The 12,885-nt window shown below is 50.7% G+C and overlaps 1 protein-coding gene across 3 annotated transcripts in view; it reads left to right on the top strand.

Annotated features, from left to right (window-relative positions):
* Positions 1-12,885, top strand: part of TMEM63B (transmembrane protein 63B) — a 62,062-nt gene that overhangs the window by 43,220 nt on the left and 5,957 nt on the right. For all 3 annotated transcript variants that reach the window (XR_014471554.1, XM_083175400.1, XM_083175399.1), the window contains 6 exons: positions 304-457; positions 1,134-1,240; positions 4,767-4,853; positions 4,934-4,999; positions 5,829-5,991; positions 9,404-9,509. Coding sequence is in view for 2 of the 3 variants with exons in the window: in XM_083175400.1 (XP_083031526.1) it covers positions 304-457; positions 1,134-1,240; positions 4,767-4,853; positions 4,934-4,999; positions 5,829-5,991; positions 9,404-9,509 (683 nt within the window). In the remaining variant the exon portion in view is untranslated. The remainder of the gene's footprint in view (positions 1-303; positions 458-1,133; positions 1,241-4,766; positions 4,854-4,933; positions 5,000-5,828; positions 5,992-9,403; positions 9,510-12,885) is intronic.

The raw sequence follows: 12,885 nt of genomic DNA, 5'->3' as shown, positions 1-12,885 counted from the left end.
TTGCATATATACCGTTAGGAGGACGTTATATAGAATAAATATACTTAGTGTAAGTAAGGAGGACGTTATATAGAGAGACTAGACCTGGTGTAATATAGAACAAGAGTTCTTGTAAACCAGAAAGTGGTCTGGTGAGAAATAGAGCGCCCCCCTGTGGTGATTCCTCCTATTCCTTGTAGAAATGTTTTTCTTATTTCACCTATTTTTAGCTGTCATGTCAATTAAATGGAAATGTTCTTTATTTCCTGTTGCAGGACGACGGTATATGTTGAATAATAAGAAACATGTCCTTGTTTTTCTCAGGGAGAACCTTTCCACTCGTGGATTCCTCTGGTGGATCCGCTGTCTGATTATTAACGTCATTCTCTTCCTCCTCCTCTTCTTCCTCACCACTCCGGCCATAATCATCACCACGATGGACAAATTTAATGTCACCAAGCCTGTAGAGTACCTGAACGTGAGTATACTGGTGGCCGTATCTAACCTGTATCCTGTCTGATAACCGTAACCAACACTTATCCTTAATGCGTGTCCTGTCACGTGACAAGAGACCCACTGGCCCTAACTGGTCCATGTCCTGTCCAAAGTTCACAAGTGCCCTGTATTCTGTCGGAAGACCACAAGTGTCCCGTATTCTGTCCGAAGACCACAAGTGCCCTGTACTCTGCCAGAAGACCACAAGCGCCCCGTATTCTGTCCCGAGACACCGCAAGCGCCCCGTATTCTGTCCCGAGACACTGCAAGCGCCCCTTATTCTGTTCCGAGACACCGCAAGCGCCCCGTATTCTGTCCCGAGACACCGCAAGCGCCCCGTATTCTGTCCCGAGACACCGCAAGCGCCCCGTATTCTGTCCCGAGACACCGCAAGCGCCCCGTATTCTGTCCCGAGACACCGCAAGCGCCCCGTATTCTGTCCCGAGACACCGCAAGCGCCCCGTATTCTGTCCCGAGACACCGCAAGCGCCCCGTATTCTGTCCCGAGACACCGCAAGCGCCCCGTATTCTGTCCCGAGACACCACATTCACTCTCCTGTGTGCTGACTGATTGGCCTGGCCACATTTCATACCTTCTTGGACCTGAATCACAAATACCAAATATGAAACAGCTTTTTTTTTTTTTTTTTTTTCAACAGAATCCGATTATCACGCAGTTCTTCCCCACATTGTTACTGTGGGCGTTCTCCGCTCTGCTTCCAACCATCGTCTATTACTCCGCTTTTTTTGAGGCGCACTGGACCAGGTACTGACCTCGTTGTTATGTGTATATTTAGGGGGAAGTGTATGAAGCTCAGAGACGTGGTATCTATCCCCATAAAGAATGTTATGTGTACGGTGATAATTCTCCAGCCAATCAGCTCATAACTGTCAATTTACATATTGGAGCTGATTGGCTGGAGCATTATCACCTTGCACATAATGGTCTTAATGGGGGATAGATAACAAGGACAGTAATCAGCCATGATAACCCATTCAGAGTTACCTCCAGCCCCTCTCCACGTGCTGCCTGTTCTTCCTCAACTTCCTTTTCTACACCCCCCTTTCTCTGGCACATTTATACCTTATTCATTTTCATTAATTAGTGCCTCATCAGCATTGAGTCTTATTGGCAAGCTTTGCCGTCATTAATTCACCCATCACCCAACTTTTTGTTGCTGGGGAGATTCGGTGGCCTTATGGTCTACACATGCGTGCCCCTGTTATCTAGATTTGTCAACAAAATGCTCAGACTAGCTGGCGGCTCTGAGCTCTGTAATTTCAACAACAAGAAAAAAACAACTCGCTAACAGAAATTCACTTTTTACAATAGCACTAGGTGATTCATCGCGCCCTACGGGCGCTCTTCACACCGTCGTAAGGGGCTGCGCCCCCTTAATTTGTGAACGTTTGTATATGAGAAATATGGTTAGAATTGTATGAAAGATGCCCTGTATTGCAACTTAGGTGTCTGCGAATCGCGGGAGGGGGGGTCGCGGAGGGTGCCGCGAATTGCAGGAGGGGGGGTTGTGGGGGGTGGATGCTGCGAATCGCGGGAGGGGAGGGATTGCAGAGAATCACGGGAGGGGGGTCGCGGGGTGGGTTGCCGCAAATCGCGGGAGGGGGGTTACGGGGGCGGGGGTTGCGGCGAATCATGGTAGGGGGGGTCGCGGGGTGTGTGCCGTGAATCACGGGAGGGGGGGTCACGGGGTGGGGTGCAGAGAATCGCGGGTGTGTGTGTGTGTGCCGTGAATTGCGGGAGTGGGGGTTGCGGGGGGGTGGGGGGGTGTGACGCGAATCGCCACAAGAAAAAATCAACACAGAAAGGTCAACACATGTAAAGTTGACATAAGTGTGGCACTTCATTGGTGTCCATGTCGACACATGAGAATGAATATGAAAACATTCAAAAAATGAAAAAAAAAAAACTTCAAAAACTCATGTCAACCTTTTTCATTGTCGACCATAGCCATGTCAGTGTTTTCCATGTGCAATTTAATTCTGGAGCTGCCGCGAATCGCGGGGGGGTGCCGCGAATTGCGGGAGGGGGGGTCGCGGGGGTGGGTGCCGCGAATCGCGGGAGGGGGGGTTACGGGGCGGGGGTTGCGGCGAATCATGGGAGGGGGGTCGCGGGGGTGTGCCGTGAATCACGGGAGGGGGGGTCACGGGGTGGGGTGCCGAGAATCGCGGGGGAGGTGTGTGTGTGTGTGTGCCGTGAATCGCGGGAGTGAGGGTTGTGAGGGTGTGACGCAAATCGCCACAAGAAAAAATCAACACAGAAAGGTCAACACATGTAAATGTTGACATAAGTGTGGCACTTCATTGGTGTCCATGTCGACACATGACAATGAATATGAAAACATTCAAAAAATGAAATAAATCTTCAAAAACTCATGTCAACCTTTTTCATTGTCGACCATAGCCGTGCCAGTGTTTTGCATGTGCCATTTAATCCTGGAGCTGCCGCGAATCACGGGGGGTGCCGCGAATTGTGGGAGGGGGGGGGGGGTCACGGGGTTGGGTGCCGCGAATCGCGGGAGGGCGGGGTTCACAGGGGTTCCGGTGGGGGGTTGCCGCGAATTGCGGGAGGGGGGGGGTCGCGGGGGGGTGCCGGGAATCGCCGGAGGGGGGGTTGCGGGGGTGTGACGCGAATCACCACAAGAAAAAAATCAACACAGAAAGGTCAACACATGTAAATGTTGACATAAGTGTGGCACTTCATTGGTGTCCATGTCGACACATGAGAATGAATATGAAAATATTAAAAAAATGACAAAAAAACTTCAAAAACTCATGTCAACCTTTTTCATTGTCGACCATAGCCATGTCAGTGTTTTCCATGTGCAATTTAATTCTGGAGCTGCCGCGAATCACGGGGGGGTGCCGCGAATTGCGGGAGGGGGGGTCGCGGGGTTGGGTGCCGCGAATCGCGGGAGGGCGGGGTTCACAGGGGTTCCGGTGGGGGGTTGCCACGAATTGCGGGAGGTGGGGGGTCACGGGGGGTGCTGCGAATCGCAGGAGGGGGGGTTGCGGGGGGGTGTGACGCGAATCGCCACAAGAAAAAATCAACACAGAAAGGTCAACACATGTAAATGTTGACATAAGTGTGCCACTTCATTGGTGTCCATGTCGACACATGACAATGAATATGAAAAAATAAAAAAAATTAAAAATAAATCTTCAAAAACTCATGTCAACCTTTTTCATTGTCGACCATAGCCATGTCAGTGTTTTGCATGTGCCATTTAATCCTGGGGCTGCTGCGAATTGCGGGGGGGGGGGTGCCGCGAATCGCGGGAGGGGGGTCGCAGGGGGGGTGCCGCCAATCGTGCAAGGGGGGGTCGCGGGGGGTTCTTTTTGCCGCGAATCGCGGGAGGGAGGTCGCGGGGGCGGTGTTTTTTCCGCGAATCGGGGGGGGGGGGGGTCACGGGGGAGGGTTTGCCGCGATTCGCGGGAGGGGGGGGGTCGCGGGGTGGTGGTTATGCCGCGAATTGCGGGAGGGGTCGTGGGGGGTTCTTTTTGCAGCGAATCGCGGGAGGAGGGGTCGCGGGGGTGTTTTTGCTGCGAATCGCGGTAGGGGGGGTCGCGGGGGACCGGGTGTTTTTGCCGCGAATCGCGGGAGGGGGGGGGCGCGCGGGGGGGAGGTTTTGCCGCAAATCGCGGGAGGGGGGCGCTCACCTGGTGGCTGTGGAGTAGCAGTGCTGGGCAACATGGGAAGGCAGTGGGTGTCTGGCACTGTCTGTGGGCTCACTGGGCTGGTTCTCTGTCACATACCTCCCAACATGACCCTCTCCAGGAGGGACACAATGCTCTGTTTCTAGACTTCCCCTTAATGTATGATTGCCATCACCTGTTTTAAACAGGTTAATCTCTCAGAAAGGTGTTCAGCACAGATGAAGGCAATCACACATTAAGAGAAAGTCCAGGAACAGAGCGTTATAGACACAGACACCCACTTTGAGTGACAGATGTAGCCAAATATATAGGAGATGTCAGTCCCTACGCCATTTTAATATAATTTATGCTTGGTCATTGTGAAACCAAATGGATTCTGCCTAAGACAAACACATGCGAAATAAGGGCTAAGAGTAGGCCTTACATGCACTCTTAGTGAGGGGCTTGTGCTGTTAGCCCATTACACAAAACAGTGTATATTATGTGGATCTTCTGTGAGGCCATGGACTGTGGATGCTGCATTACAAAGATTCTGTTTATATGTGGAAACCTCAGCAGTGAATATGATCGGAACTCATCGGGCAGGAATCTACTATAACTTCTTCCTCTGTTTTCAGGTCTGGAGAGAACAGGACCACCATGCACAAGTGTTACACCTTCCTCATCTTCATGGTCTTGTTGCTGCCGTCCCTGGGACTGAGCAGGTGATTTGCGTGTGAAGTACGGCTTGGTAATACCTCGGCTCCCCATGGCACTGACTCCTTTCTCTCCGTCTCTCATTCAGTCTCGACCTGTTTTTCCGCTGGCTGTTTGACAAGAAGTTCTTGGCTGAGGCGAAAATCCGGTTTGAGTAAGTAGCCGTTTTGGTATAGAAGTGAATGTCTCCTACGGTTTAGGTAACATTGGGGTGTAAGAGGACAGGATAGGTGGGGGGGAGGCCTGTAACCTGTTATCATTGAGACCATTTTGGTATGGCGTTGTTTGAAAGATGGTAGTCCACGAGAGTAATACCAACTTTCCTCAGCAACGCCACCTGTCTTCAAACACAGGTACTTATTGACCCACCCTCGTATATATTTTCATTTAGCTGAGGGAACGCAATTAAGTGGAGAAAGAGAGAGAAGGTTCTAGGCACTGTCCGAGAGCCATAAAACCAGGTCCTCTGCCTCTATATCGACCATACGAAGTATTCTATATACAAATCAATGATCACTCTCTACATCTTTTACCCTTGGGAAGCGCTATGATGTCATCATTGGAGTCTCCATAGGGCCGGCATGTCCAAACTGTGGCCCTCCAGCTGTTGTGAAACTACAAGTCCCATCATGCCTTGCCACAGTTTTGCTATTTGGGAATGCTAAAACTATGGCAAGGCATGCTGGGACGTATAGTTTCACAACAGCTGGAGGGCCACAGTTTGGACATGCCTGCCATAGGGGATGTAGAGCGCGGGGAGTTTAAGAGCCCTTACGAATATGACGGATACCTCATGTTATTGCACATAGGGGAACGCTATACTGAAGTCGTTTACAATAGGTGTTAGATGCTGCTGGGAGCGGTGACGGGTTGTGTTATCTCTGCCATAGGTCAGGTGTAATGGGCATCGTTCATTCCTGTATACATGGACATGTTCATAGGACAATGTTGTCCTGACTGAGATTGTTCCTGGTCTCTTACAGGTGCGTGTTCCTGCCGGATAATGGTGCTTTCTTTGTGAATTATGTCATCGCCTCCGCCTTCATCGGTAACGCCATGGACTTGCTCCGAATCCCAGGTCTATTGATGTACATGATCCGGCTTTGCCTGGCACGGTCAGCCGCAGAGCGCAAGAACGTCAAACGGGTACAAGAAGTGAGGAAGGGTTATACTGTGTATCGGTCATAAAGATCGGCCCATCGCACATCCTGGTCAGTCTTGTTAAATACTGTATACTAGGTGATTCATCGCGCCCTACGGGCGCTCTTCACACCGTCGTAAGGGGCTGCGCCCCCTTAATTTGTGAACATTTGCATATAAGAAAGATGGTTAGAACTGTATGAAAGATGGCCTGTATTGCAACTTGAGTTATAGGTGAAATGTGTTAAATAGAGAGCATATGATGTGGAAGGGGGTGTGTATTGTTTTGTTTAATTAAAAAGCGGTAACAGAGTAAGATGTACATTGATAGTGTGGATGGTACAGTGACATGTGTGGGGGGGGGGGGGCTGTGTGTGCATGTTGTTTAGGTGTGTGTGTGCAATAGTATAGTAGGGTGTTTCTGAGTCAGCGGCTCCCCACTGGCGGAGGTCACGACACAGGAAAACAGGAGGCTGGGTAGTGATAGCGGTGTGTGGGCATAAGGGGGACTAAAGAGGAGGGTGGGAGATACTGTGCAGCTTCTGCCAGTGGGTGAGGGTCCTGCGTGGCAGTACAGGAGTACAGGATGGTGGCCCTTAGTCAGTGTCTCCTCCTACTGGGTGGGAGTTCGGGTTCATGAGAGCAGGAGGCTGGGCTATGAGGCATGATAGGGGCATGTGGGCAAAACAGCGTCAGCGACTCCCCAGTGGTGGAAGTTACGGTTCAGGAGAGCAGGAAGCTGGGTACTGATAGGGGTGTGTGAGTATACGGGGTACTAAAGAGGGGCTTAGGGGTGCCGTGAATTGCGGGAGGGGCGCGGGGGGTGCTGTGAATCAAGGGAGGGGGGGCGCAGGTGTCGGCGAATCGCGGGAGAGGGCGGGGGTCCGCAAAAAGAATTGCGGGGGGGGGGGGGGGGGCACGGGGCTCGATGAATCACCTAGTTGGTTATATATTCTTGTAGAAGGATGGTAGGATGTTGCTGTCATTCAGAATGCATTTACATAAACAGTAATAGTAGCAGTAAAAGGTCTGACTTAAAACACCTACAGTAAAACAGAACAGGTGTTATATATTATACAAAGAATTGGTTGATGATGTGTAGGTTGACGTGCACATAGTTCATAGTTGTCACTGGAAAAAAATTGCTACAAGAAAAAATCAACACAGAAAGTTCAACACATGTAAATGTTGACATAAGTGTGGCACTTCATCGGTGTCCATGTCGACACATGAGAATGAATATGAAAACATTCCAAAAAAGAAAAATAAATCTTCAAAAACTCATGACAACCTTTTTCATTGTCGACCATAGCCGTGCCCGTGTTTTGCATGTGCCATTTAATCCTGGGGTTGCCGTGAATCGCGCGCGGGGGTGGGGGGGGAGGGAGGAGGTGAGGGGTGTCCGCGAATCACGGGAGGAGGGGTCGTGGGTGGATGCCGTGAATTGCGGGAGGGGGGGGTCGCGGGGGGGGGGGGGGTGGGTGCCGCGAATTGTGGGAGGGGGCGCGCGGGGGTTGCAGTGAATCGCGGGAGGGTGGGTCGCGGGGGCGGGGGGTTGCCGCAATGACGGGAGGGGGGTCAGGGTGGGGAATCGCGGTAGGGGGGTCGTGGGGGGGGTCGTGAACTGCGGGAGGGGGGGTTTTCACGGAGTGGGGCTGCGAATTGCGGGGGGTGTGCTGCAAATCGCGGGAGGGGGGTCGCCGCGAATCGCCACAAGAAAAAATCAACACAGAAAGTTCAACACATGTAAATGTTGACATAAGTGTGGCACTTCATCGGTGTCCATGTCGACACATGAGAATGAATATGAAAACATTCAAAAAAAGAAAAATAAATCTTCAAAAACTCATGTCAACCTTTTTCATTGTCGACCATAGCCGTGCCAGTGTTTTGCATGTGCCATTTAATCCTGGGGTTGCCGTGAATCGCGCGCGGGGGTGGGGGGGGGGAGGTTCGGAGGTGAGGGTGTCCGCGAATCACGGGAGGAGGGGTTGTGGGTGGATGCCGTGAATTGCGGGAGGGGGGGTCGCGGGGGGGGGTGTGGGTGCCGCGAATTGTGGGAGGGGGGGGCGCGGGGGTTGCAGTGAATCGCGGGAGGGTGGGTCGCTGGAGGCGGGGGTTGCGCAATAACAGGAGGGGGGGTCAGGGGTGGGGAATCGCGGTAGTGGGGGTCGTGGGGGGCACCATGAACTGCGGGAGGGGGGGCCCGGGGGGTTGGCGCGAATCGTGGGAGGGGGGTCGCGGGGTGCCGCAAATCGCAGGAGGGGGGGGGTCACGGGGTGGGGCCGCGAATCGCAGGAGTCACCGGGGGTGCCGCGAATTGCGGGGGGGGGTGCTGCAAATCGCGGGAGGGGGGTCGCGGGGGTTGCCGCGAATCGCCACAAGAAAAAATCAACACAGAAAGGTCAACACATGTAAATGTTGACATAAGTGTGGCACTTCATTGGTGTCCATGTCGACACATGAGAATGAATATGAAAACATTGAAAAAGTTAAAAATAAATCTTGTCAACCTTTTTCATTGTCGACCATAGCCATGTCAGTGTTTTGCATGTGCCATTTAATCGTGGGGATGCCGTGAATGGGGGGGGGGGGGGGGGGGAGGGGACACATTGCTCTGTTTCTGGACTTTCTTCTTAATTTATGGATTACCATCACCTGTGCTTAAACACCTTTCTTATCAATTACCCTGTTTAAAACAGGTGATGACAATCATAAATTAAGATGGAAGTCCACAACCCAGCGTTACAGCTCCAGACTCACTTTGAGTGACAGATGTAGCCAAATATATAAGAGATGAGAGAAGTTCCCATAGTACTTTCTACACACACACACTGTGCTAAATACAAAGTGTAATTGTCCATTGAGGAATGGGATGCATCACTATATGGTAAAGGCATGTCCGGCCTGGAGATGATGTCTCCGTGAACGGCGGGCCTATAGAATAAGTTTCAGGATAGCCTCACGCATGCGAAGCACAGACCATATGCGTTATTATTATTTATTACCAGTTTCTTATATAGCGCACACATATTCCGCAGCACTGTACAGAGAATATGATCATCCACATCAGTCCTTGCCGCAGAGGACTTACAATCTATATTCTCTACCACATGTACACGCACACAGACATTCTAGGGTTAATTTGTTGGGAGCCAATCAACCTACCAGTATATTTTTGGATTGTGGGAGGAAACCCACGCAAGCATGGGGAGAATATACAAACTCCGCACAGTTAGAGCCATGGTGGGAACCGAACCCATGACCTTAGCGCTGTGAGGCAGTAATGGTAATTATTACAGTCTGTGCTGCCCATGCGCAGTGTATCGTTTGTTCGCAGCTGTGCGATCAGGTCTGAATCGGGCCCGCAGTAACATAGACTTGCTATGGTGTAATGTACGTTCTCCTCTCCCCCCAGCACCAGGCTTATGAGTTCCAGTTCGGTGCAGCCTACGCCTGGATGATGTGTATCTTCACAGTGGTGATGACGTACAGTATTACATGCCCCATTATAGTTCCATTCGGTGAGTGGACACAGGTCTCGTCTTCACTGTAAAATGAACATTTACAGACAATGCGTTATATACAGTTATGTTATATTAAGTCCAATGCAGGGTAATCCCGAAATATTCTGTCTCGCACTATTATAGACAAATACTGGATCTTATCCAGGACCTGGCTTAATGTCCAGTCCACAACGTTCCACAGTTCCTGCCTAATGTCCAGTCCACAGCGTTCCTCAGTCCCTGCCTAATGTCCAGTCCGGTCCAGTCCACAGCGTTCCTAAGTCCCTGCCTAATGTCCAGTCCGGTCCAGTCCACAATGTTCCTCAGTCCCTGCCTAATGAGCAGTCCAGTCCACAATGTTCCTCAGTCCCTGCCTAATGAGCAGTCCACAATGTTCCTCAGGCCCTGCCTAATGAGCAGTCCACAATATTCCTCAGGCCCTGCCTAATGTCCAGTCCACAGCGTTCCTCAGTCCCTGCCTAATGTCCAGTCCACAACGTTCCACAGTCCCTGCCTAATGACCAGTCCACAACGTTCCTCAGTCCCTGCCTAATGTCCAGTCCACAACGTTCCTCAGTCCCTGCCCAATGTCCAGTCCATAGCGTTCCTCAGTCCCTGCCTAATGAGCAGTCCACAATGTTCCTCAGTCCCTGCCTAATGAGCAGTCCTGTCCACAATGTTCCTCAGTCCCTGCCTAATGAGCATTCCAGTCCACAATGTTCCTCAGGCCCTGCCTAATGAGCAGTCCACAATGTTCCTCAGGCCCTGCCTAATGAGCAGTCCACAATGTTCCTCAGTCCCTGCCTAATGTCCAGTCCACAGCGTTCCTCAGTCCCTTCCTAATGACCAGTCCAGTCCACAATGTTCCTCAGTCCCTGCCTAATGAGCAGTCCTGTCCACAATGTTCCTCAGTCCCTGCCTAATGAGCAGACCAGTCCCCAGCATTCCTCAGTCCCTGCCTAATGAGCAGTCCTGTCCCCAGCATTCCTCAGTCCCTGCCTAATGAGCAGTCCTCTCCACAACGTTCCTCAGTCCCTGCCTAATGAGCAGTCCTCTCCCACAACGTTCCTCAGTCCCTGCCTAATGAGCAGTCCTCTCCACAACGTTCCTCAGACCCTGCCTAATGAGCAGTCCGGTCCTCAGCATTCCTCAGTCCCTGCCTAATGAGCAGTCCTGTCCACAATGTTCCTCAGGCCCTGCCTAATGAGCAGTCCGGTCCCCAGCATTCCTCAGTCCCTGCCTAATGAGCAGTCCGGTCCCCAGCATTCCTCAGTCCCTGCCTAATGAGCAGTCCGGTCCCCAGCATTCCTCAGTCCCTGCCTAATGAGCAGTCCTGTCCACAGTGTTCCTCAGGCCCTGCCTAATGAGCAGTCCTCTCCACAACGTTCCTCAGTCCCTGCCTAATGAGCAGTCCAGCCCACAACGTTCCTCAGTCCCTGCCTAATGAGCAGTTCGGTCCCCAGCATTCCTCAGTCCCTGCCTAATGAGCAGTTCGGTCCCCAGCATTCCTCAGTCCCTGCCTAATGAGCAGTCCGGTCCCCAGCATTCCTCAGTCCCTGCCTAATGAGCAGTTCGGTCCCCAGCATTCCTCAGTCCCTGCCTCCTTTATTTACAGTGGGCAATGTTCTGTTTATTGCAGGTTGCCAGGGCTCCTATATTACAGATTCACGGTTTGTTTAGAAAGCAGAGACAGGGCTTCAGTAAGGTATAACACAGGATCCGACAGATTACAATGGTGGTGAGTGAGAGACAGAAGCGGAGCTAGAGGAGACCAGTGTTCTATGATGACCAGTTAGTACTCTATGGTTCATAAATCCATGAAGATGTCACTGTTTGTAATACTCTATGGTCCTAGGAGGACTCATTCATCAAACAGGCCATGAGGTCTTTTTCATAAACGTGCGAGTGTAACTAGCGTTCCACGGTCCTAAGTAAGGATTTACCCATAAACATTTAATTGTTCCTGCTGCTCCATGACCTTATGAGATCTTATATACTTAGGCCTTTATAAAAGTGAGAGATTTTGTCCATAGCAACCAATCAGATTGTCCTTATCATTTACCTAGCACATTCTAGTATAACAGCTAGAATCTACTTTGTTGCTATGGGCAACCTCTCTCACGTCTAAAGACTCACACGTTGGTAAATTTACCCCTTCGGGGGGAATTTACTAAGATGTGTATTCTACTTCACATGTGATGTTGCCATGGTCAACCAATCGGAATCTACTTATTTATTTAGCACCCTCTAGAATGTAGTAGACCGGATCTGATTGGTTACCCATAGCAACATCACAAGTGAAGTAGAATACACATCTTAGTAAATTTGCCCCTCAGTCTATAGTTCTAGGAGGACTAGCAGCACTGTACGGTCTATAGTTCTAGGAGGACTAGCAGCACTGTACGGTCTATAGTTCTAGGAGGACTAGCAGCACTGTACGGTCTATAGTTCTAGGAGGACTAGCAGCACTGTACGGTCTATAGTTCTAGGAGGACTAGCAGCACTGTACGGTTCTAGAGAGGAATTCTTAGATCACTTAAATATAAAAGAGATCACTTAAAAGCCACTGTTTGCAGAACTCTGTGATCCAGGAAAGCAGTCCCCCATAAACATGTCACTGTTAAGGTGCCCATACGCCGTGCGTTTGCAGGCAGATGAGATCATCGCACAGTACAAAGAGTATGTGCTGCAGGTACTTTTTGTACTGCCTTCTGATCACATCGCGAGCAAATCGCATGCAAATGCTTGCGATGCGATCCAGCCCATAACTGTTGCGATCATCGCACCGTGTATGGGCACCTTAACTACGGGTTCAGCCATACCGGCGGTTGGGTTGCCTGTTTACCATTCTGGCACCGGATTCCCGACTGTCTGCACCGATCGTAATGATGCCGGGAATAGTTAGGTTTAGCCAGGTTTAGGGTTAGGTGCTAAGGGGGTTTGGTTAGGCTGCAGGGTGGTGGAGTTAGGCCCTAAAAGGGGAGGCTAGGGTTAGGCTATGGGAAGTGGAGGGTTAGGGTGATGCTGTAGATAAGGGAGGGTTAGGGGGGTATGGTTAGCATATGTACCTAAAAGGTATCGGGATACTGCTATTGGTCTTCTGACTGCTGGGTTTCCAATACCATCCCATATTACTATGATGTCATAGGAGGACTCATCCATAAACTAGGGGGCAAAATTTACTGAAGATCAATTTTGTCCATTAACATCTAGTTTGTCTGTTTTTCAAGGTCTAAATCACAAATTTACTAACAGAGGAGTTTTTTTAATGTTTTTTTTCTTCTTTAAAGTATGTCATAAATTGTCTTCTTGGCTGCGATTTATAACCTCAAACAAAAGTTTTATGATAATCGGCTTGAAATTGATCTACATAGAACTCTCCCCCCCCCCCCCC

Source organism: Crinia signifera, chromosome 3 (genome assembly GCF_055691185.1).
Source record: "Crinia signifera chromosome 3, ASM5569118v1, whole genome shotgun sequence".
Lineage (NCBI taxonomy): Eukaryota > Metazoa > Chordata > Amphibia > Anura > Myobatrachidae > Crinia > Crinia signifera.
This window is presented reverse-complemented; position numbering and strand designations above follow the sequence as displayed.